Here is a 27,549-nt window from a genome sequence, read left to right on the forward strand (position 1 = left end):
AATTTTCTCCCATCCATCCCCCCCAAGCATTACATTTGGTGGTGTGCCAAAAAGCATTGCCAAATCAGAGCATGGTGAGACCTTCTAAGTGGGAGAGTGTTCTCGCACTGGCGAGACTCAGACTGTGTACATCTCAATGACAGATGGCGCTGTAATGTGACGCCATCTATCAACCATATGCATGATGGAGCGTTTTAACACTTTGGCGAAGTCATCAGCCGATCCTCCCGAGAGATTTGCGGGTAGATGAAATTTTAAACAAGAGCGCGTTCAGTACTTGTAATTTCGATGGAGCTCCATCACCCTCTCCTCCAGCTCGCGAGTCTGATTGGGGGCAAAGCGGAAATCGCTGACGTAGTCGGAGCCGTGGTCGTCGTGGTCGTAGTCCCCCAGCTCGGCTTGAACGCTGTAGGAGCCCAGGAGGGCGTGAGTGACAAACGAGCACGGCAGTCGCCCTGACAGCATGTCATCCCTCAGCTGCAGACACAGGTAGTATCTGTCAGAGGAGACAAAAGGGGGAGGAGAGGAGGGTGTTGGCAGTCAAACAAGCCGGAGCCAAGGCAAGCTCCAACAAGTATTCAGCATAGTTAATCCATGGCAGTTAGTAGCATTCCAGGTCTAATCCTCAAAAAGGAGTGAGGGATTTAGGCTGCTTTGACACCAGAGCGAATATGCCATGTAAATTGTTGCAATACTTTTAGATAAACAGACATCTTTGTGAAAATAAAGGAGGCGAATTACCTGCAGAACTGACATTTGTAAGCAATTTCTCCCCCGATTAACTCTGAAGAGCGTCTGACAGCACAGCCAGAGGAGTTACAACTGTTCATACTGTAGGATCAGAGTGTTAAAGACATATTCTACCTGGTGATATCCTCGGTGAGCTGGGAGGGGTCTGGAGGGTAGAACTTGACAGCAAAGGCAAAGTTCCATGGAGAGTCTGAGGAGAAATTACAAAGAGAGCTGGGAGCTTAAGTGCGTGGCCCGTGAGGGAACTTATAATTACAAATTTAACTGATTATCGCAGAAATGTTGCATCAGTTCATTTGCAGACAAATCTAATTTCGCCACTTTACTAATTGATTATCAAAATCACAGCCACTTACTGCGCATCTGCTTCTTGATCTCCTTGGAGGGGTCCAACCAGTTCTGAAAGACAGAAGGCAGAATTCACACCGGGCAGCCGGGGAAACATGGCTGACGCACACCCCGGTGTCACATTTTGCTCTAATTGCCGTCAGTGTTCCTAATGAAAGCCTTTCCATATGGTTAAATAAAGAAATGGAGCTCTCCCCTGCTGAGCCGCTCAAACGTGCAGAGAGCAGATTTAATTCCAGCATCTGTTTCTTCATTGTGCTGCGAAATCACTGCCAGCCGGCTACCTATCTCATCCCATCACATCCCACCATGTAGTGAAAGCGCTTCGCCTGTGGGGGCAGCATTTCTGATGCGGATCCTGGAACGTCTCATCAGTGGTGCAATGCAAACTGACTCAGCTGTAAGAGAAGCTGTAAACCATGTTGTTTAGAGGCACAGCACGCACAGACAGCAATGGAAACTCTTGTCCCGCTGAAACGGGCTTTGACAGTTTGTAACAGCAAAACATTTGGATGCGAAATCCACTTTTTGTCGGCTTGTGGCGTTCCATTGAACTCCCATTGCATTACACATCCTCTTCTTACACTACTTTTTCCCCTGTGGCCTTGTTTGTGTAAGGTACAAATTGATTTCTTCTTTCAACTGGCACTCAGGAGAGAACATACTTCCACCAAGGCCCAACAGTGCCTTCTTGTACGCACTCATAGATACCAGCCTTAATGTGTTTTCATCAGGATACATTATTCCCCGAGAAATTAATGAATATCTAAACAACAACAACAACAACAAAAAAGGACTGTTCTGGGCCATCACCCATCCTCCATCCAAATCCACCAACAATCAGACACGGAAGACAGCGCTACCTGCTTGGTGAAGGTCATTATAGTTAATCAGAAATAATGTGTTTTTTCTAAAAACTCCTTTCATAAGCCTCAGGCAAGCTGCCCAGTGTTTTCACCTAACTTCTTAAATTGTACTTTAATTGCTATCTTTATTCTTAATATCATGGTTATCTGTAGCTCTCCCGTGTTTCATTCTTACTGCTGTTGCTGCTATCGCACCTTAATTTCCATCCAAGGATTAATAAAGGCTTATCTTATCTTATCTTATCTTATCTTATCCAATGACTGAAATATAAATCTATAGATTTGATATCCTGTGGACATACTCTCTCTCTGTATTCCCAAATGATAATTGGGAATGTATTGGATGTGATGGTTTATTGCCTTACTGATCCTCTATAATGTGGGATACTTTCAAAACCCTTCATAAAGGATTTATTACGAGTATCATAAAAACACACACACAAGCTAAGGACAAAATAAAAAGAGAAACAGCAATTAGATACATTCACAAAACACCCCTATAAACACTAATTAGTCAAGATCCAAGAGCAGTCCTCAGTGACCCTGATGAGAACCATAAGTCAAAGCATATTGGTCTCCTCAGAATTTTTTTTTTCCCTCATCTTTGCAGCTTGAGAGTAAGCAAGGTTGTGTCAGAAATCTCTACAGTTAGGGCTGATCGATACAGCCTGATAATAATACTGAAATAGTTTAAGGCTTAAATGCAATGCACAATATATATCTTGATATTTTGAAATCTCCTCAAAAGTACAACATCAATGCCAGAACTTGGCAGCAAAAGCAGGTATCATTATATTTTTAACCAAGAATCTGGATTTTATATTTATTTATTTATTCATATATATATATATATGTATACATATATACACGTCGATATGATATACAATATTAATATAATATAATATATACAATTACGTCTCTTGTCAATAGGATTTTGATAAATAATCATCTGTAATGTGGATATAATGTAAAGACAAGTATTAGGACAAGTAGAACAGAACAGAAAATTGCATCACTTTACAGTAATGCAGCCTTTAAAAGCAGGAAAAAACATAATCGAGAAAGAAACATAAGCTGACAAGGAAGTCTACTTGTTACAGTAATGGGAGTTGATATAATTTGTGACTTGGACAGAAGAAATTTGCACTTACGCACAGAAACAGATGTTTGCTTGTATGCAACATATTTCTGTGCTGCCTGTAGTGCAGAGATGACGGCGATCTGCACTAACCTGAATGCCACACAGCGGCTGCTTATTAATACTGACAGGGTTTTTGGCAGCTGTTATCACATCAGTCAGAGCGGAATCAGGAGCATGAAAGGTTGATAGAGCGGAGTACAATCGCGTGGCCATGTTGGGAAAATTGCAAGCATCTCTTGCTATTTGAACTGGGCCTTCTCGTACACACACACACACACACTCACTCAGTCAGTACACCGGCACAAATACACAAACTCGTTCAGTGTTTAATCAGGCTGCTTAAGACTTTAATGAGCCACAGGCATTTATCGTCCCCCTGAATCTATCTTATATCAGCCAAGGCCAAGGAGCACTCAATTAGTAAGGCACTCTGTGCTGCTTGGCTTTTCTCTGCAGAAAGCAGGAAAAACTTTTAATCATTGACTCAGGCCCCGTTCTTGATTTTGCAACCTTAGTTCATCAAGCAATCAAAAGGAATAAATGTTCTCCCAAAGGGTGAAGATTATCCCTGCTCCCCCTATGGAGACAGAGAAAGGGCATCTGAAATGACATTTCAATTCTCAGGCTTATTTGGTCTACCAATCAGCAATGACCCCAGACAGCAGGCTCAAGCTGCACTCTGATAAGCCTGTCTTTGATGAGCCTGTCATGTTCATCCGAGACACAGCTTTACCTACACTCAGGGAGAGGAAAATATTTGAACTTCAAGCCCGTTTACCTCTTTAGAACCCCGGTTAACCTGTCTGTTTGGGCCGAAACCACACTCGATCCGCTGCCTCAGCCGTCAGACACGCGTCAAGTCAAGACATGTGAGCCGACAAAGCATGCACGAGCTGATGAAGGTGACAGAGGCTACGCTCCAGATGATGAAAGGGACTTAGTCTTGTCATCTTTCCTATCTTCAAAAGGCAGCAGGCTCCTCTGTAGCATGTTGCAATCACAAACCAGCCTTAAGGGAAGCTCGCATCAGTGAAAAAACCAAAACCATACATCTGCGCCCTTGAATAAGCCGACAGCTAAGACCCATCAGTTCAGTGTCAATTGCTTGATTGTATGATAAAAAGCCTGGGTTGTGCACCTGATCAAGACAACAAAGATCAGAGGGAAACATATTCAGACCTTCTACTAGAAATGTCAAAATGATCTGTGAGCGGACTGAAGTTTAATGTATGTACATTTTTCAGAAGCAGAAATAATTAAACCTCAGAGGACAGAAGCAAAGAAGCAAGGAATCACAGTGTTTCCAACCAAATATATTCTAAAAAATTTGGTTTAATGTGCCCAGCTTTTAAGATATCAGCCTCTGATATTTCATGCAGAACTGTCAGCACTTTTCATAAAGAATTATTTCCTCATAGTCGAGCTGTCAGTGAAAATAAAGCACTGTAGATTCTGGACTGGCCAGAACCATGACTCCAAATAAATGCTAATGCTGTCTGCTCTATGTGTAATAGGCAGTTGTTGCATATTACATGACACATTTGGCTTTAAACAGACTTTAAATGTTATAATATATCAATAATGTATCAATTATGCAGGAGACGGAGAACACTGACCCTCTGACAAGACACTGTACCATCAACTGCTGTGATTTTGAGGTAAACATAATGTTGCTCTGATTTAAAACACAGCAAACCGCTTGTTATTGATGCAGGAATTTTCCCTATACCCGAGACAAATTTCTCCCTGGGGAGACGAAATAAAATGACTTGACTTGACTAAAGCCTTGCTTTGTCTGGTCTGACCATGTAACTCAACGTAGCTAATGTACACTAATGTTAGCAAACTATAGTTAACTATTGCCATGTCACTGATTTATGAGTTCATTTGCTGTCATTATGACTCTCTCTGCCCTCTTAGAACAACTGGTTCTATAGAGAACCTTTAAGTGTACAGTACGTGTTCTATTGATAAGATAGGATGTTCCTGTATTGATCCCTCTTGGGCGAAATTAAATTAGAAGCGATATTGAAAGAATAACATAACAGTTTGAACATAAAATATAATAAAAACTATTAGAATAAAGATAAACATGTTCTATACAGTTACTGTCCTTACACGATTGATACACTTTGTTGAAGTATTTGCCGTTATCATGGAAATGTTACTTGGAGCAACAGTGGCTGCTGATCGGTAAACATTACATAGGCAAGTTAAAGCTTGCCTACAGCTGTAGGCTAAAGGTAAGCCAGTAGGCTAGCCTGCTTACTGATTTACATACCATGGTTAAGAAAGTGGAGGAGGTTGAAAAAAGTCACTCTCACCAAACTTTTTTCTCTCATCTAAACAGACTTTCCCGATAAACTGTGTCTCTTTGCGTCAGTCAATAGAGGTTCAATTCAACCAACAGGAGGGCATCCAGCACACTGCTGCTAAATTTCATACATCTTGCAGAGAGAACATGAGGCGTTTTTTCATCTTTCCTCCAACTGCACATGTTTTTGTCCAGACACAGATAGAGAATGGAAATTTCCATTTTCCATTCATCTCTGAGTGATTCATGGATAATGCACCCCTGAGAGAGTCGACCCAGCCAACAAGCGAGAGGAATACAGATTCGTTTTGTGAGCAACGTGTTTATGCCCTGAAACCTCCCACGAGGTTATTGTGGCGCACAATTCACTGACCTTCTGGGTGTCTGTGTCGGCAAAGGTCAGACCGAAGTAGTCCTTCTCCAGCAAGTTGAGGTGCTCACACACCATGTCCATCAAGGTCTGTCCTTTGGAGTGTTTCTGCAAAAACAAACATAGAGTACATGTCAGTGGTTAAAAGGTCAACAACAATGCAGAAAGAAGCAGAATAAAGATCCTCTGCTATATATTTTCTCAAATACCATATGCGTTTTAGAATTTTCTAGCGGTATAGCTCAGTTTTATTGAGAAAAACTTGGCTCACCAATATCAGACCCCATTAGACAGCTGTGCTTGTAAAGATTGCTTTCCTGTTCTCTGGTTCTGCACACAATAAAACAGCTCAGCCATTTGGTGCCGTGTCACAGTAGGTGTGCATCAAACACTTGACAGTGAAAATGGTCCGTGAATTGCTGGGGAAGATTGCTCTTTGAGAGATTTCATCTTCTACTGACAGAGTTCAAGGTGAGTATTTCAGAAACATTTCTTTTCACATCCACCTGAAGAGGTCACGTTATCACACCGGGGAAGTTTCAATGTGGATTATTTTTTTGTGTGAAGTTAACATCAGGATGCCAAAATAAACCATCTTTGCTCACAGTACTGAAAGAGCCTTAGATATTAGCATATCCCTGATATTTAGCCTGGATGTAAGATAGAGGGAAACAGACAGAATGATGTACACAAGTGTAACTAAAGTGATATTTCTGCAACATGCATATGTTCTAAGGCTAACATGCTCATGGTGACAAAGCTGATGTTTAGCTGGTAATGTTAATACTATGATCAACTTTCTACGTAAGCTCTGAATGTTAGCCTACAAACATTAGCTTTTTAGTACTAAAAGCAAAAAACAATGAACTCAGATGGTCAGAACAGAATCATTGTACAAGACTTTATTCTGTGAAAAGTCAGGGGAATATAAAGTCTCAAAGATTCATCCTCTGGGGACCATGCATGTCTGTACCATTTGTTTCCCAATCCACCAGACAGATGTATACAGATATTTTACTGGATGAGTAAAATGCTGGCTACAGGAAAACTCAGAGCCACACCAAAGTAACTGAGACAGATAGCAGTATCGGAAGAATTTCAAAGGCAGAGTGACAGTCTCTAGATCCACTCCAGACTCAAAACAAGAGGATTGGAGTGGATCTAGTGACTGTCACACTGCCTTTTGAATTGTTCCGACACTGGTAGCATAAATGGCGATCCGACAGGAGGTGTCAGATGGAGCTAGCAACATGTCTGCTATTTGGTAATATTTAATTCTGGATAACCACATCACAGCCTTCAGTATGCAAGGCTGTGATTTTCGAGGGGTGGCACCAGTGTTGCCAGTTTCAACACCAAAGCATTTGAAGACGCATCAAGCAAAAGAGCAGGGCAGAACAGCTCTCCCCAAACATTTCATGTAGGCTGTAAGACGTGCAGGCGATCAGCTCTACTACTGACATTTGGTCCTCCGACGCTTGCCCCGTGTCTTTGCTGAGTCTGCAAACACAGTATCGCCGTCAACTTTAGCCCTTCAGAGTGTGGTGCAGCGAGCAAACGATTCTTGTGAGTTAGTTTTAAGAGAATTATTAATTCCTAGATTTATCGAAGTTGCTGTTGCTCTGCACAGGGATTTGAAAACTGTTCTATTTTAAAAAAAAAAAAGTGGCTGTACTTCAACAGTTTTTAAAGGAATTGTTATTTATTGCTAGATTTCTTCATCTGTTCTTTTTCAGTTATGACTGACTGTCGAAATGGATAATAAAATAATGTTGTTCTCTGCAAGGTTTTGCCTGAGCCAGGCCATACAACAATGATAGCAATCATACCACATCCATACAGGCTTAGTAGTACATACAGCTGTTAAGATGCGCTGGTATCGGCTAATAACCAAAGCCCAGGTATCAGATGGACTCAGTAGGTGAGGACACACTCCTCCAAATTCGGAAGTCAAAAGTAGACTCCAGACTTGCTTCTGTGGAGTTCTGATATTTACAAACAAAAATAACACAAATCTTATTTTAAGTAATTTAATTTCCTAGTACTGATATCTGATTGGTTTGCAATTGAATTAACATGGATGTAGGGGGGGGGGGATTCTAACTGTCTCTACGTTCACTCATTTGAAATGAATAGCAAATAAATGATATCACTGCACAGCTGCTGTCATTAACCTGTATTTCTGTTCAATTTGTCAGACAATGCGGCAATCATTTAATAATGATTTTATCCAAGGCTTGGTAATCACTCCTTGTGGAGGTAGTATTCATGAGCTGTCATCAAATTTCACACTACTTCTGTCATCAGAAAAAAAATATGTAAATGAGAACAACTAGCAGCGTCACTTGTGCTGATTAACAGTGATCATCATCATCACCATCGCCATTCTACCAGAAACATGCACGGTAGACAGCAAATTTTAGATTCTATTTTCTATGAATAATACATCTAATCTAGTTCCTTAATATCACAAAAAGGGGGGGGGTCATCTCTGCAGTCGCCAGTAGTTGATCTGATCCACGGTCGGGACAAGCCCACTGTAGATCCTGATTTATTAATTTTTTTTAATCTTATCAAATGAATGCACTTACCTCCTTTCAAGCAAAATAATGTTCTTATCACACAAACAGTTCCACTTAAAACTCATAGAGCTTATTAAGTATTGATCGTCAGTTCATGCATGAGCTCCTGAGGAAAAAGTGTATCAGGGTTCGGACCTAACACTGAACCACACATCCACTGTATTGTAGTCGCACATACACATGGAGCCCTCTCCCCTGGGGCCCACTTTGCAAGGTGACAGCGAGATGGAGCGAGCCGTTGCCAGGGTAACAGATGCGGTATTATGCCTCTGCTGTCTTGTTTCTTTAATATCTCAAGGCTAAGACTTGAAAAAAGGAGTTGCTCCTTTGCCTCATTATGGGTGAAAGGATGTTGGAGCAACACGTGGGAGGGGCTTCTAAGCTCTTGTCATGTCAGTGAGAAGATCCCAACGGCAACACTGTCAATGTAAATCAAGAGTGTGCCGTGTGACAGCAGCAGCAGCCGGCACAATTAAATAAACAAATCAGCAAGCGGAGTCTTAATAATCCATGACTGAGTCGATCCAGGCTGTTCGCTCTCTACTCTGGAGCAATCACATATTCAACTGTACAATAATGATCTCAGTGTTGCCACCTGAATGGACACCCAAGACAGAATCTTGGCAGTAACTGAGCAGCATGAAACACTTGATTCCACCCAAAATAGTCCTGTTCTACACACTGGACCAACCAGGCTTGACCGTGCATAGTCAAGCTAGATTACACCCCAGTGAACAGGGGGGGAGGCTGGGTGACAGAAGTGGGTGAGGGCCCGGTGCCTCCCCTCCTGCCTGAGGACCACGGGGAGGCTCAGCCACGCATCCATGACAAGAGACTTGATTAACCCATGAATGCAGATCTTCCTGCAGGAGGAGCGCCGGCCTTCCCGCAACACTGTTATCACCAACTCCTGGAAGCAAGAGGGAGGGTCGGATACAGCGGGCATGATGTTAAACCCCACCGATTAAAGACAGGAAGCGCGAGCAAGCCTGGCAGTGACCTGGAGGTCCAAGGCTCTCACCAGACTGCAATTTTCAGAAAACATGGGCTGACAACAGGCTGCTTTGTAGAATCCATCTGTGGCAATGACTGGCAGAGCAGCGAAAGGCAGGCAAATATCCAGGAAGTGCACTTAAGACGCAAAAGCTTTCATAACCATAACGTGAAGCGTTGTTGCGGTGTGGAAAAGGCCCGGAGGTATTTTCTGAATGTTTTCACAGCGCTGAGAGAGAAGATGGTGCGAGCGTAACATTCCTGATATTCTTGCCTCACACACACACCCGCACATCAAAAAGACACGCTCCCCCCAAAAACACCACAACCCGCGCACACACACAAAGTTTCATGCACTTGTGCATAAGTATCCTCAGGGGTGGCTCATAATAACATTGCTCTTCTATTTTCTCCTTGGCTGCACCTGGCTTGCAACCATGTAATAACTATAGATTTCCTCACACCCTGTTAACAGCCTGTGCTGAAGGCTTTTAATGGACAAAAAGCAACATCCTGTGACCCGCTATCTAATGAAGATTTGTGTTTTTTCGTGCCAAATCATTATTTATTCCAAAAAAAGGAACTTTAATGATACCTGAGTCTGGGGAACATGAACACAATTAACACAAATAATTGTAACCCTTTTTATAATGTTCTGACTAAATACACAACCACAGCACTCTACTGATTTTACACACCAAGCTCGATTAACTACTCAGCTTTTGAAAAAGAAAGCGCAGTGTCTTCTGTGGCTCTGCGAGAGCTCTCTGAAATTGGAGAAAATAACACTGATGTCTTCATGTTATCTCAGAGAGGCTCTGTAAGGCTCTGAAAGATGAGTCATTTACCCTGGAGTGTCCGATGAAAGACAGTATGAGTGGTTTTTTTATCAAGTGTAGGCTCCAGTGTTTTTGGAGGATGACCTATATATACATTTGGGTAGTTTCGGCCTCTGGTGTTTAGATTCCACTCATAGTTTAATCAGTCTGTATTGAGTCCTCATCTTAGGGTGCATTCTTAAAAAAGACACTCCTTGCGTCAGGAGTAGAGTGTAGAGTGAGAGATTGGATTTACAAGTTCACCCTTAATTGAGTGCAGCAGTGATGATGTCTTGTTGAAGGCTAATCCAGTAGTTAGCATCTGCCTGGGTTTCTTTGACAAAATACCTACGGGAATTTTCTAACTTCACCTTTGATTGTGGCAAAAAAAAAATAAGCTCTGTGGCGAACACAAGTTTATGCAACTTACACATTTAGTTCAGCGAGAGGAATCTTCAAAAAGGTTGCAGCTTCAATGATTTCTGAAGCGTAAATTCAATCACCAGAAGTAAAAAGCTAACGAACTACATCGATAGCGCGACATTAATGTCACCACCGCTAACCATCTTACCACATTATAGAACACACACTTTACTATGAATTGATCTATCTTTAGTTTGCAATTAAAGACAGCAGTCAGTGAATGAGTTCTGGGTTTTGCGTTGTGACATTTAACGTCCCCAACAATCTCTGTAGTCTCATTTAGCCACTTGTTAGCAACCACTTTTTAAAGATACGTCAATGCTTTATTCACATGTGGGGTATTCACTGAGTAATTGGCCATAATGAGATTTTGATCATATATTTTGATTCATTGTGAAGCCCTGCTGGGAACTGTTTTCCAAAGGAATGACAATCTTTTAGACACTGGCCTATTTTTCATCGAAGCTGGGGGACTCGATGCTACAGAAACATTTCCACTGGTACTCAAAAAGCAGTGCCACAGCCCGACACATGAACATGCACAATACATCTCCAGTCCCAGTCCATGCGGCATCAGACAGCAGTCTTGCCTGAGAAATGCAGAGGCAGCGCACTGAGCTGTGACACAGGCTGGCTGCCACCAACCGGCCCAGACAGGAGCCTGATTTATCTCAGGTATAGAGGTAGCAGTGCCAGACAGAGGCATCATCGTCCTAGATTTGAGTGTCTATATATATTGTAAGAAAACAGGATCAAAAGTTGAGAGCTAAACAAGAGATAGCTAAAATTATTGCTGCCTCGTCACCTCCACCGTCATGAATTCCCTCAAACACAACATTGTAAAATGTATTTTTCAGGGGAAGATAGACCCGTTCTGCCAGAGGTGTGTGATCCCGCTAATCACAAACGCTTCCAAATCTCCACCTTCCTATCTCTTTCCTCCTCTGCTGTGCATGCCCTGAGCTTTCTTTGCCAGCAGTGGTAAATTTCCTTTCCACACTGCTGGAGTAATGGCAACACATATCTTGCACTTCTTTTTGTGTGTGCACTTTCTTTTTGTGCACTTTCTTTTGAGCCGCTGTGTTTATTACAGAAATGTGTAACACTGCTTTAGCTCCAAACCCCTGGTGAGCTCTCAGCATGGCGCCCTCTCTTTTATTCTTTTTGTCCGTTTTATCCCCTCTGTGCAGCACTGTGCGGCACACACAACTGCCTACTGAGGGAAAATAACAACAAAGGGCGAGAAAGACTGTTGCCTTTCAATGGTTTGTTCAAAGAATGCAAAGGCTGATTCCTGGAAAAAAAATCGCTACGGCAAATTGTTCCCCATCACGCATACCTCGATCTCTCCTTCGTACTCTGCGGTGTCCAGCAGGGTCACTTTGAAGGGGGTGGTTTTAAGTCGCTTGGAACCTTTTTGGGGAGATTTGAGGTTTTTGCTTGGGGACGTCCTCTCAGACATGTCATCTGTTTCTCTGTGTTCGTCAAGATACTTGGAGTTCTGTTCCTGAAAATCAAAAAAGGCAGTCAAATGGATATACAATGTCATCTGTCAGCCCTGATACCTGAGTGGAAATTCAAAACAGTCATAATACTTTGAAGCACTGTACTAGTATCAGGACAGCGCCTTAAGATTAAGTTCTCTGATTATAATGGCCTGAGGGAAAGTCAGTGGTGTGGAGTCAGCACTGAGGCTTTGTGTTGGATTGCAGTGTGCAAGCTGTTCTAATCTGCTTATTCAAATGCTAATAACATAAAGTATAATTTAGATCTACTAGGAACTGAACTGACTCTCAGTTGTTCAGACTAATCACTAAATTAGTAGACAAAACAAATCAGAAACTAAATAGAATCACAGCCATTTACCTACAAATAAAATAGATGCGTACAGTACAGTACAGCAGACTTCAGACTCTTTGGAACAAAGACTGGAGGAGTCTGCTTCAGACCGGCCCAAACTGCCGCAATATCAAGAAATAATGTGAGTTAATGAATCCAGATAAAACTTCTTCATAATCAGTGTCATCTTCATTATCTTCAAGACCCGAAGGCATGTTGTAAAGATGGAGGTTAGAACAAATGAACCCTATTTTTTTCTGCCATGTAATGATATTCTCGGCTCACTAAAGGCTCTACAGGCTCTGGAGCCGGTTGCATCAGCTCCTCGCACGTTCAAACTAGTTTAGTTTTAAGTTTAAAGACTGTTCTTAAATGCACATGCAGTTCTCACGACGCTGCAGCCAATAACTGCAGGGATGGCTGCTGCTAGCTCACTGTACCAAATGACAAAACGAACGTTGGCTCACCAAATCAGTCCTGAGACGCAGTAAAGCGCTCTATAGTACTCATGTTAACCAAGAATATTTTATATTACATTTCACATAAAAGACATATCTTAAAATGTTGCGCTAACACTGTCAGAGATGGGCAGTATTTCAGTTAAATGTATTGAAGAAATAGAAATAAAAGCTCTGGTTTCTTGTATCTCTACTTTACACAGCCACTGGGGAGTCTGTGGGCTTAGCGGCATCCCATTTGTGGAGTAAGGATCGTGCTGACCTGCTTAGCCATCTTGCTGTCTGAAGCGGAGTCCTGCATGCCTGCTGCTGCTCCCTGCTGTCTGGGAGGACTCCTGCTTGGCTCTCCTCACCTCCGACTCAGGGCCCGCCTCTGTCGCTTCGGCAAACAAACTCCAACCTGAGGAGAGACGAGAACACAGCGAAAAATGTTCAAATGGTGGCTTGTCTGTGTGAAAAGGGCGCCTCTTTCATAGTGCCATGTCAAAAACATGAATTCATGTTTTCTTTCAGAATCAAAAGAGCGAGATGACAGCAGGCGCTCGCAGCTGGTGACTGAAAAATTTCTGAACACAAATGAATTCACCCCAAAACAATAACGGCACCAGCGCCAGGATCACACCTTCATTACACATTCTGAAAGCTGTAGCTTCTTGATATAACACAATTTCCACAGACATAATTCACCTTGCCGTCAAGGACATTTACTTTAATTATAAATACCTCAGTGAGCCAGATAATGATCATCTATTTGAGCAAGGCAAGCTCCGGCACTAAGATGAATATTACCAAAAAAATGAATTAGGCCATGAGCGGTGCAGTCAGTGCTCACGGCTATCAGCAGTGCATTCCTTTAGTCACAAAGGTGTTAAACCGGAAAACTGATAAGAGTATATTAGTCATACATGAGTGGATATGGATGCTTGTGCAGAAGTGCTGTATGTTGTCTTTGATTTGTCTAATAAAAAACACATTCAAGTGTTAATACTAAACAATGCAAAGATGCACACAGTATAATGTCACCGTGTAGAGCAGGTGGCTTGACGTGATATTTTGTTATATGGCATACGTGTTGTGGTTTTCTTTGCTGTGCAGTCACTTCCCCAAGGCCTACCTCAGCCACGTTCACTGCCAATTGATGTAGGTGTGATTGGACAGAAACACTGACGAAGTGAAAGTGGAGCCGGTTTTCTCAGTTTAGACAGGTGTGTACTGTAGTAAGCATGCCTAAACAGAGGCTCACTAGAGTGAATGAATTGAGACTTTAGCAAAGTTTTTGGATTACTGCAGAGAATAAAGTCTGCAGCAACACAAGTTTATGGTACTTACACATTCTGTCCAGCACAATAGTCTTCACAGATGAACTGCAGATGAATTAGTGATTTTTTTTATGCATAAATGAAATTTTAAGAATTAAAAAGCTAATGTTGGGCAACAAACAAACTACACCAGGTCGCACGACCTCAAGGTCCGGCTACAGTGTACTATGCACACTTTATTGTAAACTGATCCATCTACAAGTTCTGATGTAAGTGTTGGAATAGTTTGAAACTAAAGTCCACTTCTAAAGACAGACTAGTGAGTAGATGAGACGTGATGACGTTTTATGTCTCCGCCAACTTCTGTGGTCACATTAAGCCACTTGTTAGCAACCACCGTTTTGAGGCACTTAAAAAATGTCTAGTTATTTTCTGACATCTTTGTTTGTCACAGAACCAAACATACTGACTTATTTATGGGCTCAACCTCATTCCTGTGGCACTATGAGGCTACAGCTAGGAAATGGTTAGCTTAGCATAATTTCAAAACTGGAAAGGGGTAAAAAGCTAGCTTGCCTGCTCCCCTATGAACGCATTATATTCTCGTTTGTTTAATCCCTACAAAGATGTAACAGTTGTAAAAAAATACATTATAAATTGAGATTTTGCAGGGATTTTGCATTTTATTCTTACAAGACTAACTGACTGACTTCAGTTTTTGTGCAGGTTAAACAAAGAAGATAACTTGCTATTTGGTGATTTTTGGAGGTGGGTATTTGAATCTTGCTACCTTTGGGTGGAGCTAGGCTAGCTGTTACCCTGTTTCCAGTCTTGATGCTATGCTAAGCTAACCATTTCCTCACTATAGCCTTTTCTGTAAAATAGCAAATTATTTCATTCATTTTTTTGGCAAAACAGGGCATAGTCACAATATGTGAAGTGAATTTCTTATGTATGGTAAGGAAAGGACCTAAATAACGAACATCATTTGTTTAGCTTCTATGTCAAAGCAGCTACTCTACAATATAGAGGCTTCCTTTAAGCAGAAAGGTCAAAGATCTCTGGGTAAACTTTTTTTCGAGGGCATTACCATTAATCTTACAAACAGGCTGGTTTAAAATGACCTCCCTCCTATGGAATTGATATTTTTACAGCAATTGTAGTGTTTTATGGACTGTACAATGTTCAAATAATGATGAAAGACTCAAGATGTGTTTTCAGAGAGGAACCTTTTTGTGTCAGAAATTGTTTGTAGAGCTTATACAAGCTAACACAGTAGAAGTATTTTGTCTATAGTAGAATTGTGGGTAATGATTCATATTCTTTTCTGACAAGGCTTCGCAACTGTGTATTTGATGTCCTATAAGCCCATCTAGCCTTGGTGCTCTTGAGTGAATGGTACAAAAATAAAACTCACATTGTGTTCAATACATTGTCATCTGTTGAGGAGAAACCGGCTTCTCTGCCTCCCTAACACTGGATTTCTCCTTTTACGACTGTTAAATGTCTTGTTAAAGGCTTGGTGAATTAAAAATGAAGCCTTTGTTATGTGATACTGAAGATACAAACACTTGACATTCACTGTGATATGATACAGATAGTTGAAAATGTGCCACTTATTTAAGTGTGAAAGAAAAATAAGCCTATCAGCCCCCAAATAAAATTTACACTTTGGATGGATTTTTTTTTGCTCCAGGGTGAAATCTTTTATGACCAACTCAGTGGATCCCCCACCAGAGAAATGCACACAATGCTTATGACCCTGGAACGTGTTCTTCCATGACCTTCCATAAAGGGAAGATGAGGCACATAATGTGTGAACCTATCCTCAGTGGGATCTGCACTATGCGGCATTGCTGCCTGTGTATTATAGGGTTCCCCAGACAGTACTCCAGGATCTTGTATGTAATCCAGTCTCTATATGACCCTGGGGGTCTCTGTGCTTCGCAAGCAGCAAATCACATCAACATAGTGCACCTGGGGGTTGTGGGCGATCATGAGCAGGAGCACAACTGGTTCACACTGGTTCAGAGATGAGACAACCCCCCTCCGACTCCCAACCAGAGAAGGTCTTGACATACTGCACGTGGTTAAAGGAGTGTGAAACCCTCCCCTCTCACTCCTCCTCCTCCTCCTCCTCCTCCTCCTCCTCCTCCTCCTCCCTCTCCTTCTCTGCTGAGCTATCACAACCCTCCCATTACTTACAATCACAGTGATTTGAAAGAAATGAATTCCCCTCCTCTGGGACTAAAATGAAGTGTATGTCCACTCAGGGCCTCATTTCGCCCTTGCTGTCTGATCCAGCTGGGCACTGAACTAGAAGTTGCTAAATCAATTTTCCCTCACTGGCTGAATCGTGGCTAGGACTGCCAAGCAAACTTCCTGATTGGAGGAGGAAAACTCCACCGGGTATCGTTTTTCTGATGGCGAAGGAAGGAAACACTCAGCGCCGCCATGTCTTTGCCTCCCGGTCCGATTCAGTCGGGCTGAAAATAACGAGCCTCTCCTCTGTGTGCATTACAGGTGCGCATTTTCTCACACTATCCAAGTCAAACAGAAGCTAACGTCCCCCCTCACTTAACATCCATCTTGGCGACATGACACAATGCATTCATCTACAGCAGTGCTGTGTGAATATACCGGCCCCAGCCGAGCTGTGTTCACGTCAACAAATTATGTGACAACAGCTTCAGTCGGACCATTTATGTTCCCCTCTGTGGACGTCTTTCACTTCTGTTCTGAACACATTAACGAGCACACAACCAACAATGGCACACTTTCTAACCATACCCAGATCAATAGTTACTGTTGCTTCCAAGTGGTCATAAAAAATTTGTACATGTCGGCCAGTCATAAAAAAGCCTATCGGGGACACGTGTACACACACACAGACACAACTGAGAATACAAATCACATAATCCAAAGTTAGTTTATGGTAAATGAGGTCCCTTATTGAGACATCTTCTCGTGAAATCAGATTAATTGCCAAATTAATACAGATGGATGTCGTAGAGCGAGGCAGCAGAGCCCTGCGAATGCATTAATTTCCTGTGACAGACCATTACCCACAATCGCTTCCGTCGACCCAGCAACCAAAACCTCTACAGAGGAGAAGAAAGCACCTTACAGTGCAGGGAAACACTGCGTGTTTCCTTTGTTGTACACTGTGTGCAGCCCACTGACAACGTCTGTCTTTGATATTATCCGCCATCAGTAATAATGAGTCATCACAGAGAAAAGCACATTGTTTCCTGGGAGGGTTATGAAACGCCACTCTTCCCTAACTAGCGCAGCCTTTTCCCTTGTTTCTCCTGCCGGTCTGTCTTTCTCTTCGTTCTCATCAGAGGTGAGCTTTAATCTAAGTACAGCAAGTGGAGGGAGAATGAGAGAGTGAGCACGCATGTCTGTGGAAGAGTACTGGCTCAGCTCCTGGATGCAGTTGCCATGGTAACAGCATGGAGTACTCTATTTTTTTTTTTTTCAAGCCTGATCGTCCCTCTCCACACAGGGGTGACAGAGAAGCAGAGATGAACCGTACAACAAGGAAGCAAGATGAGAGGCCAAAAGATGAGGCGGCCAGAGAGACAGAATGATCAAGGATAAACTGAAAAGATAAGAAATGACAAGAGGGAGGAAATAAGCTGATGTGGCACCGCGACTCAAAATAAATGTCAAGCAGCCTCCCGTCTGGTCAGCTGGGGAGGGGCTGCACACAGGGATGGAGGAGCAGTTTGAAGCAGAGATGCAGGTCGCTGCTGCTAACCTTCCCCCTACCATAACCAGGAAACCTCGCCTGAGCCCTCGCAGTGCACAGTCAGCACTATTTGGCCCATACGCGACTCTAATGCCTCCGTACAGTCCGTGGCTCAGCTCTGTGCTCTTAATCACATTTAGCCATTAGCATGCACTGAGCACACAATGCAGCCGCGTAATTACAGAGCGCACTGCACTGGCAAAAGAGAGAGGAGGAACACAGTGGCGACTTCCATGCATCCCCTTACAAGCTTTTATTTGCATATGGGTTCAACTGTTGTAATCGAGTCATGTAAGCGATCACGCAGGTCTGCAGCCACAGCAATAGTTCACACGACTGACATGTTTCACCTTTTCAAATGTTAATATGTTTCAATTTAAAACGAGAAACGGGTTAAGATCTGATTCGTGTCGGGTCAGGTGGAGCAGAAGCACTCTGGACAACTGGCCGTGAGTGATGTTAGGGGGGAAGACTGAGATAACGTTACTGCTGAGTAAAAGCAGGAGAATTTACAATATGACTGTTCCATGGTGACGTGACAGTGATGTTACACTGTAGATAAAAGCAACGTCAGGGATTACGGGCACATAGAGTTAAAGGATAAGTTCACCGAAAAATGCAAATTCAGTCAGTATCGCCTCACACTCGTGCTGACGGGGAGTCAGGTGAAGTTTCGTAGTCCATAAAACATTTCTGGAGTTAAAGAGCATAATAGTGTTGCAGCATTCTCCTAAACGACTGAAGTAGATGGGGACTGAATACATAAAAACAAAATGGCGGCATACAGCTCGTGCAGGGTGATATCAGTTTCAGGAAAAGCGACAGTTGGAAAGAGTAAAGAGTGGTGACCACAACAACAAAGTCATCACCCATCACAATGTTTCACTGTGGATATCATCATATGTCAATTTGTCAATTATGTCAATCACCCAGCCCGACTAAGCACAAAGCACAGCAGGTTGATGGGAGTCAATGATAGTTAAGCACGATTGGCCGAGGTAGTAGACAGTTAACATTTTAGTATTTACATTATTATTTATTTAGTATAAAGTATTTCTTCTGAAGGGGACATGAAGTTTTCTGTCCGTACAGGTTCAGTGGGCATCTGCTAGTTCAAAAACACCTCATCGCTCTGCCAACAACTGTGGCTCTTCTTCCTAGAAAGCGGCAGTGTTGCTGCCTGACATGTCTCGGCCCCACCGATCCACACCGCAGTGTGTCAGTGGCAGTTCATACAGTCGCTCAGAGGAAAGGAGTGGAGGCTCATGGGCTCTGCTCTCATTCACCGATATCACACACGCGCCTGTCATACACACTGACAACAACACTGATGGAAGTCACTCAGGCGTCGCCCACGGCACCGTTTTACAAGGCATCGTGGGTTCAGAGAAGCAGTGTGTTTTTCCAAAGACAACGCTGCAGCTCCAGCCCCTTCATTACTCTGCTAAGTTTCCTGAGGGAGCCTCCGTCGATGCCTGGTGACAGATGAAGCCTGAGCGGAAAGACTGAGGGTGAAGTAAAGCCACAACAACAACTGCATGATTCTTCAAGCCTCACATTCCTTGCAGCAGTGTGGAATCACCCCCAGAGGAAAAAAAAAAAAAAAAAAACGACCACGCTTCCTCCATGCAGCTGTAGTAATAACACGTGTTCACCTTCCTCTCAGCAGGGTAGGCGTCTGAACGTGAAGCAGCACAAAGTTTGGCACTTGGTTAAATTAAAGGTGCTCGCTCTCCGATGAATATCAGCACACAGAGATAGAGAGCCGGACGCCGGCTCGGTATAAACTGCCGCGAAGACATCATTCTGTCACCGTGTTTCTAATGGAAGCTGACCTTTCTCATGCTGTGCTGGAGACCACTGGTGCATGCACGAGGCGGGACGTCTCACCGCTGACGGGTCTGTCCCTGAAGCTGCCAGACGCCAAACACCGCACAGACTACAAATGCAATGTTTTCTCCCCCTCACCCTCCTTCCATCGCCCCCCCCCCCCCCCCCCCCCCCCCCACTCTCTGAGCTGATACATGAGCACAAGCTGGGTAGCTAAAGGGAAACATAGCAGTTTGAGAGCATGCTAACGGGAGTTTGGAGCTGGGAAATTAGGACATGGGTGTGGGAGAACATGGGCAATTGCACATGCACTATCATGGACCTCGGGGGCAGGGAGACACATGGTGGCAAGACTTCCTGGCTTGTAACTGTGCTGTCAAAGCAGCGCTAAATCCTTAGAACCATTAATATCACACTCTGATCCACGGTACTTAAAGGCATTACCCTTCAAATGCTTGTTTTTGAAAATATTCCCTTTTGTCTCCTGCGAGTGCTCAGGCTACAACTGTCAAAGTCTTTTTCCAAAACAAGTCTTCCAGCAGTTTTTGTTCCTCTCGCCGCCCACTTTGTGTCTGAATAATTATTATTTCATGGCAAGGGCTCAAATTCTCCTCGCCAAATGGAAATAATTTGAGTTTTCTTTTGTGCTTTTCATGAAAAACACACAGTTGGTTCTACTTTCATGTCATCATATGCACACAATATGTTTCATAGAAACTCATCTGGAGGCTAACACATTCAGATACGGGCACGTGTGCCTCCTGTTTTATCAGTTCCTGTCAAAAAGTGCTGTCACATTCTCAAAGGCCAGCGTGTAATTGACTCGGCGTGAAGCTTCCGCTGTGCTCCAGCTAATGAGAGACTGTCACAATGGCTGCACATCCCCGACCACATTCTCCACCACTATAATCCATGAGCGGGGGAATTATTTCCTAAGAAGCACAGCTACAGCTGGTTTTTGGCTTTGGTAAAGTGCTGATGACAAACAACAAACAGGTCGGTGCGGTTTCAGTAACGTTGCTCACAGTCGTTTTTTGTGCCTGTATGAAACTCCTCGCAAGCGTTTTCACTGTTTAGTGTAGCAGGGCTAAAGATGATGTGATCACAACAAAAAGATAAGCAGTGTCAAGATGCTGACAATGTCTAGTGACTGACAGCAGGCAGTTTGATGCCTGTATAGGTATGTTACCTATGAATACAAACATCAGCTCAGTAAGTACCTTACCATACCACTTTAAAAGTGCGTTTCTATGCAGTTCACAAGTTCAGTCTTACAGTATAACGCCTGATGCTCCCGGGGCCCAAAACTCAGCAGATTCCCAGACAAGCTGCTGTTTGTTCTCCATTAGATAAGGCAAACTCCACCGCGCCACAGTTTGAGTCACGCTGTCAATAAATCCACATCTCTCGACAATTTCAAACAGGACTCGTCTGATGACCCAAAGTGCTTGAAGTTTTGCCTCAGCACGACGCACACACAGCTCGCCTCATCCTCATTTTCCCTTTCCCTTTGAAGAAATACCACAAACACACGCGCACACACACGCACATCGTCCCACGCAACACACTCTCAGTTTCCCTTTGATTTCACTTTTTGCATTAGGTCTACAGTAATTTAGTTTTCTTTTTGTTCTTATGTAGAAATTTCATCTTTATTTCTGCAGTCGTGTTCTTCAGCTGTGATGTGTTTAAAAGTTTGCAGCTTTTCTTTCTCACTCTCAGTCCTGCACTGTTTTGCATTGTGTACTGTACTTTGTCATTCTGTTTGTTTTGATGCAAAAAATAAATCAACCGCCTTGCAATCGGTTGGAAAGCAGCCATTAAATGCAGGAGTATTTGTTGACAGCCCCTGTCAGACACGCACCTCGATGTGATGAAAATGAGAAATGTTGGCCTCATGGATAAAGTCTGAATATGTGTGCTTTACTTCGATGCAAAAGTCACAACAGCAATCTCCTGAGAGCGTAGTGTAATTCATGAATCATGCATGAATAACACTAACTGATACATTGATTACACTGAATAGGCCCACGTCCCGTGGTTAACTCTCTGTGTGTGTACTTAAGTTTGTGCTGCTGTAGCCTTCACATTAAATCCATATTTTGGGGGGAAAGTGAAATGCAATGTTAATACTGTTAATACAATACCCAGACATTATTACGAGTGATCCTGCTGTCCTGACATTAGTCAGAAGTTCGTTCCACCACTGAGGCAGCAGAACAGAGAAGAGCCTTCGCTTTCGCTGAGCAACCTTTGTTTGCTCTCAGCTTCTGTTTCTGTCCAGCCAACAGATTTGATCTAATAATTACTCTATTTTCACTCCTGATTTGCTCTCCACCAACACCTGACGGGAATACCTTGACCTGTAGCTGCTAAGTGCTGTGTTCACCAGGAAGTCGCAAAATGTGCTTGTCTGTTTGTTTTGGCGGTGCTAGCTAGCGTGCAGTGGGTTTATCAGAGCTTTAAATTGCTTCACTGACAACAGCTGCTCACTGCAAATTACATCTCTAGGAATGAAGTAAAGGCAGTGAGGCTGTGGGCCATAACACTTAAACAAAGAACCAAGAGACACTAGAAAGGTCCATAGGGGTAGGGCAGGGCAATTTACTGACATTATGTTGTTAACATGTTTGACACTAATACTAACACTTTAATGTACATATCCACATTACTGGTGATTATTAATCAAAAGTCTAATTGTGTCAATATTTCAACAGTCCTAACAGGCATTCTTCTACATTGATATTGAGGTATTTGGTCAAAAACATTGTGATATATGATTATTGCCCAGTCCTAGCATTCATCTGTTGAGGAGATTTCTAAATATCGAGATGTATATCATGTTTAGGCTATATAGGCTCATACATCTATATAGGCTAAATAATGCAATATCATTTCAAGGGCGTATAACCAAGCCTAACACAGAGCCGATGGAAATGGCTGAGTCAGGTAATAATTCTCTGTGTATCACATTTTGACAGGTTCAGCTTTAATGTGAACATATTAAATGAGAGCTACCAACATTTTTTTTTTCTTAATATTGTGATGACCCTGGGGTTGGTCCTGCTCTGTCCTTTTTTTGGCTGTGTTTACTTTGTTTCAGGAGGTTGGTGGGAGGAGCTATTCCATGAGTGATGCAACACGCCTGAGCAGGCTGGGCTCAGGTGGCTATAAATCAGACCTGCAGGATCCTCTCACTCTCTCTCCTGGCCTGACCGACTGACTGACATTATTTTTTGTTTCAATATTGTTTCCACATACATACACTTACACTCACACACACACAGACACTGCATACATACTGACAACTGATACCTAATTATATTGCTTATTTCCTTTGGCTAATTAAAACATTTTTGGCGTTATTTACAGACTATGTGTGGTCTCCCTCTTTTGTCGCATACTGTTGAGCCAGGTTGTGACAATATTATATCCCAACAGACCTCTTGTTCCTCAGCTGGGGTGCCAAATATCCATCAAGCCTCAGCTCTTCCTCTAAGAGTCGTGCCATGCCTACGTTTTCTTCTCAGTGACAGTAAGGCATCAGGCAGATAAAGCCAGTATAATTACATATTCCATGTAGGAAAAGGAGTTTGCAAAAATCACTGAGCTCTACACCTCTTTATTTAAGATCTGGCTAACTTACTGCGTTTCACACCTTGAAAGTAACACCTACACCTACAGACAGAATGCTGTGGTTTCAGTTCAGCATTCGACACATTCTCCCTCGTGGAACTGATTGGCAATCTTAACACTCTGGGCTTCAGTACCACACTCTGCAATTGGATATTGGACTTCCTCACTAACAGACCCCAGACAGTTCAGATTGGCAGTGACACCTCCTCTATGTTAGTGCTCAACACTGGAGCCCCCCAGGGCTGTGTGCTCAGCCCCCTCCTGTTCACCCTGTTCAACAATGCCTCAGACATCAGGAGAATGATTTTGGACAAAATGAGACACGCACCCCTGTCTACACCAGTGGACCTGAGAGGGCTGGTGGACAGTTTTAAGATCCAGGCAATCAACATCACTGAGAACCTGGAGCGGTAGAAACATCCTGACAGGGAACAGTCTCTGCAATCGACATCGGTTAATTGAGCTGTCTGCACAGAGCCTAAACAACACCCAGCCCAGCCACGGTCTGTCCATCCTGCTGCCACATGGAAAAAGATACAGAAGTATCCCCTGCCACAAAACCAGACTACAGAGCAGCTTCTTTCTCCAGGCTATAAGGTTTCCTAAACTCATCCTCCACACTCAAATAGCAAAATAGCTTTTATTTTTACAATTTACTCATTGATTTATATCATTTCATTATTGTGAGGAACATAAAGGGACTGCAAAATGTCATTACAACATTACATTTTATATTCCTGTGTCGTATGATCAGCAATAATTGAATCTTGGTTCTTGTATCATGGTATAATCCACTGCATAGAATGATAACTATCAACCTAGGTAATCAATAACAGATCACACGGAGTGCAGTCGTTTTCTCATGGCATAAACACTGTTCCTGGACACCCATTTGCATCTCTTCAGTCCATAGTAACTGCAAAATAAATACCCAAGTGTGTTGTGAAATCTATCCCTTCCCACCGGGAAGTTGCAAGTCTTGCCTCATGATCCTGTTGTAAGCACTGACACAATACCCTCTTTGTTTCCCACAGTTTTAGCCTGGCTGGCGCAAGGCTCAGATTAGTTTTCCTTTTTAGTGGAAAACGAATCCGCACACAGGTTGTTTTTTTTGTTTTTTTAAATGAACTCTGCTTTAAATGGGAGCTTCATTTTAGGCTATTTCCAATGACAATGAAAGTGTGTTTCATCTTTTGTGATATTATCTTCATGCATTTGCGTTGTGTTCAAGGTCAATCCATGTTCCAAAAACTTTTATTTGACTCACAAAGATTGCTGTTACTTGGTCAACATTTTAATACTGTGTCTGTCCTACACCTGAAAGTGGCAATGAAGCCCTGTGTGAACCTGCATATGCATAATATTATGCTAATGGTCGGGGCCAGCTGCGTTTTGCAAGTGCATGTCCTTGTAACGTTCATGAGTTCATCAGAGAGAGCTGTCCTCTGTGGGAATAAATCCAGAGACAACAACTCAGCCACAGGCATCGCATATCTACCTGAGGAAGGACACAACTAACACTGAGCTGCCATTTGTATACAAAGCACTCACCTCCAAGGTGGCTTTTCCAATTTCCTTTCACCCTTAGAAGTCATAGAGAGTGCCATAAATCAACAAGGAAATGGTGGGTGTCAGGAAGGCCCTCACAGCAGGACTCATCTCTTCACAGGTCGCATTGAGTAATAGTCACACTCTTATACTGTATTTATCTCAGGGGATCAAGATGGATCAGCTGGCAGCACACAGGAGGTATTGTTGGGATTCCCATGAGAAAGCCTGGAGCATTTTCTATTTTCAAAAGCCCCATTGAATTTGGGATCAGTGCAGAATTTTTTGGTGAAAAACTACACCATCGTGAAGAGAATTACCTTTATGCTGCTCAGAAGCTGAATTATTTTAACAGTGACCTTTCTGAGAGAGGCGGTGATTCATATAGAGGACAATAAAGATGCTATTTCCATCACCTGAACGCAACTGGCAGCAATTTTAACAAACGTTAGTGGAAGCAGCCTTTCTTGAAAAATCATCAGAATGACACTACAGTGTGCTCCAACAGGGACAATTCGGAAAACTTAAGAGGGTTGCTGGAAGTAAGATATTTTGGCACAAATGGGCCTCCTGCTAGCTTCCCAGCAGCAGCGCTCTCTGCCAGCTGAACACATCCTGCTGCTGCCCAGCTAGCATGAGCAGCACTTAGCTGCTGTTGGCTAATGGATTGCTTAAAGGGAGAGGACGCAGAGCCACTGTGGGCATGTGCATGAGTATGGCTGGCATGCTGCAGGTGCAGACTGTCGCCACACAAAGAGGCAGCGGTTGGAGCGCATGAGTCAATGTGTGAGTGTTTGTTTGCTTGCCTACGCTCCTCCCCACCTTTTCTTCACACACACACACACACACACACACACACACACCTCAGGCCTGAGCTTTTCCATCATCCGAGGAGAGCGGTGCACACTCCAAAACATCTTGGCTACGGGCCGATTGACATTCTCCATGCCAGGATGCAGAATGAAGCCGCGGCATGGCTATCTAAGGCTCTTCCACATGCATGCAAAATACCGCAGTGCAACGAGGACACACAGGAAAGAGAGTAGAGGAGGCGACGTGTGCGTTGTCTCTGTAACAAATTACCGGGCTGATCCACAACCGAGAGATTATTTGACACAAAATACTATGGCAACAGAGCCTGCAGCATCACTCAGTGTCCCTGTCATGGCCCATTTGAAGCTCGTTCCCCGGTGCCCATGGGAGAAGGTGGCACAAGGCCACGCCATATGGTACTCTATGTGACGGGCTGCAGCACTGCAGGAGAGCCGAGCTGTGAAAGGAAGGATCCTGTGTGTTGGACTAATTAATGTCTCTGTGATCAGGAAGGTTTTCTTCATAGCCGGGCCGAAGACCCTTCGCCACACAGCACCTTCGGCCGGGCCACTAAAACAAGCTAAAAGGCATCCCGCTCTACATGTGAAACAGACTGCGGCTGGTCATCCTGACTGCAGATGAAGACACGAGGTCTAGAAGCATCTTTGAGGCCGGCACATTTTCTCCCCCTCTCTTTCTGTTCCCCCCCATTGCCCTTTGTGATCTGATAGGCCCAGAATAATAAGCAGTAGCGTGTTATCTGCTAACAGCTCCATTACAGCACGCAGATAAAGCTGCACAGATCTCAGCAGGTGCAACCCAGCAGCGGCACGCCGTAATAACAGTGGAAGCCATCATTCTGACATGTAATTACCATGCAGAGGTTAAGACTAGCTTTACAAAGTCAGCGGCGAGAAAGATCCTAATGTAAGCTTCCGCATGCTTCGCATTTTGATAAGGCGTTGAGTCCGCGTTGACAGCTGGTCATACTGGGTGTTGTTTTCGCTTTGATACACAAAGTAAAGGACGTGAATTTGTATGCCTTTACCGCATGGCGTTACATTTTTATTTTTCAATTAAAAACATAAATAAATAGATGAATCTTTATATGTATTCAAGATTTAAAAAAAAATACCATTGGACTGCATTCACAGATGGGCCAGATGTGATAGGGATTTTGCAAGTTCAGGTGCCGATGTGATGCGTTCAGTGTTTCGTTTTTTAGTTTTTTTTGGCAGAAATCTAAATGTCAGCAGACAACGAGTGAGCATGCAACAGATGTGACAAGGGAGCTGGACTGAATACGTTACTGAATACCAAAAATAAAAGAGTGGAACAAAATAGACGACAGAAAAGAAAAGAGCAAAAGAAAAAACAAACTACAACAACAAATGACAACGCAATTTAATATTTCATAAAAAGCGAACAAGCAGGAGATAGGTGCTTTGTGCTCATTTGAAAGCGTTCGGTGAATCACTACAGGCTACGACTGCACTTGAACGATAAGACATTTGCAGTTTGCGTTGTGCTACATTTACCTCCAGTGAGGCCTCAGCCGCATCAACATCTCCAGCCTCAACCCGCTCCGCTCCGCTCTGAGCGCTCTCTATCAGCTGTTGTGGTTATTATGTCGTCTGTTTGTTTGGTGAAAGTTATCATCTTTAAGATTTACATAAAATCAAACCGCATTTTCCCACATAGTATTTGTTATCGGCGGTGGTGCGCCAAGCCCACGCATGGATTCTGATTTCCTAAGAACGAGGGATTCACAGGAAAACATTCAGCATGTTGATCCAACATTACTGTC

At 43.2% G+C, this 27,549-nt stretch overlaps 1 protein-coding gene across 12 annotated transcripts in view; it reads right to left on the bottom strand.

Moving 5' to 3' along the window:
- LOC115583783 (band 4.1-like protein 1) overlaps positions 1–27,549 on the bottom strand; it is an 88,622-nt gene that overhangs the window by 27,664 nt on the left and 33,409 nt on the right. For all 12 annotated transcript variants that reach the window (XM_030420975.1, XM_030420971.1, XM_030420974.1 and 9 more), the window contains 6 exons: positions 13,165–13,302; positions 11,945–12,112; positions 5,793–5,897; positions 1,107–1,149; positions 865–940; positions 278–496 (listed from right to left, as the gene is read on the bottom strand). In XM_030420975.1, coding sequence (XP_030276835.1) covers positions 278–496; positions 865–940; positions 1,107–1,149; positions 5,793–5,897; positions 11,945–12,112; positions 13,165–13,203 — 650 coding nt within the window. In that variant the 5' untranslated portion in view covers positions 13,204–13,302. The remainder of the gene's footprint in view (positions 1–277; positions 497–864; positions 941–1,106; positions 1,150–5,792; positions 5,898–11,944; positions 12,113–13,164; positions 13,303–27,549) is intronic.

Source organism: Sparus aurata, chromosome 6 (assembly GCF_900880675.1).
Source record: "Sparus aurata chromosome 6, fSpaAur1.1, whole genome shotgun sequence".
NCBI lineage: Eukaryota > Metazoa > Chordata > Actinopteri > Spariformes > Sparidae > Sparus > Sparus aurata.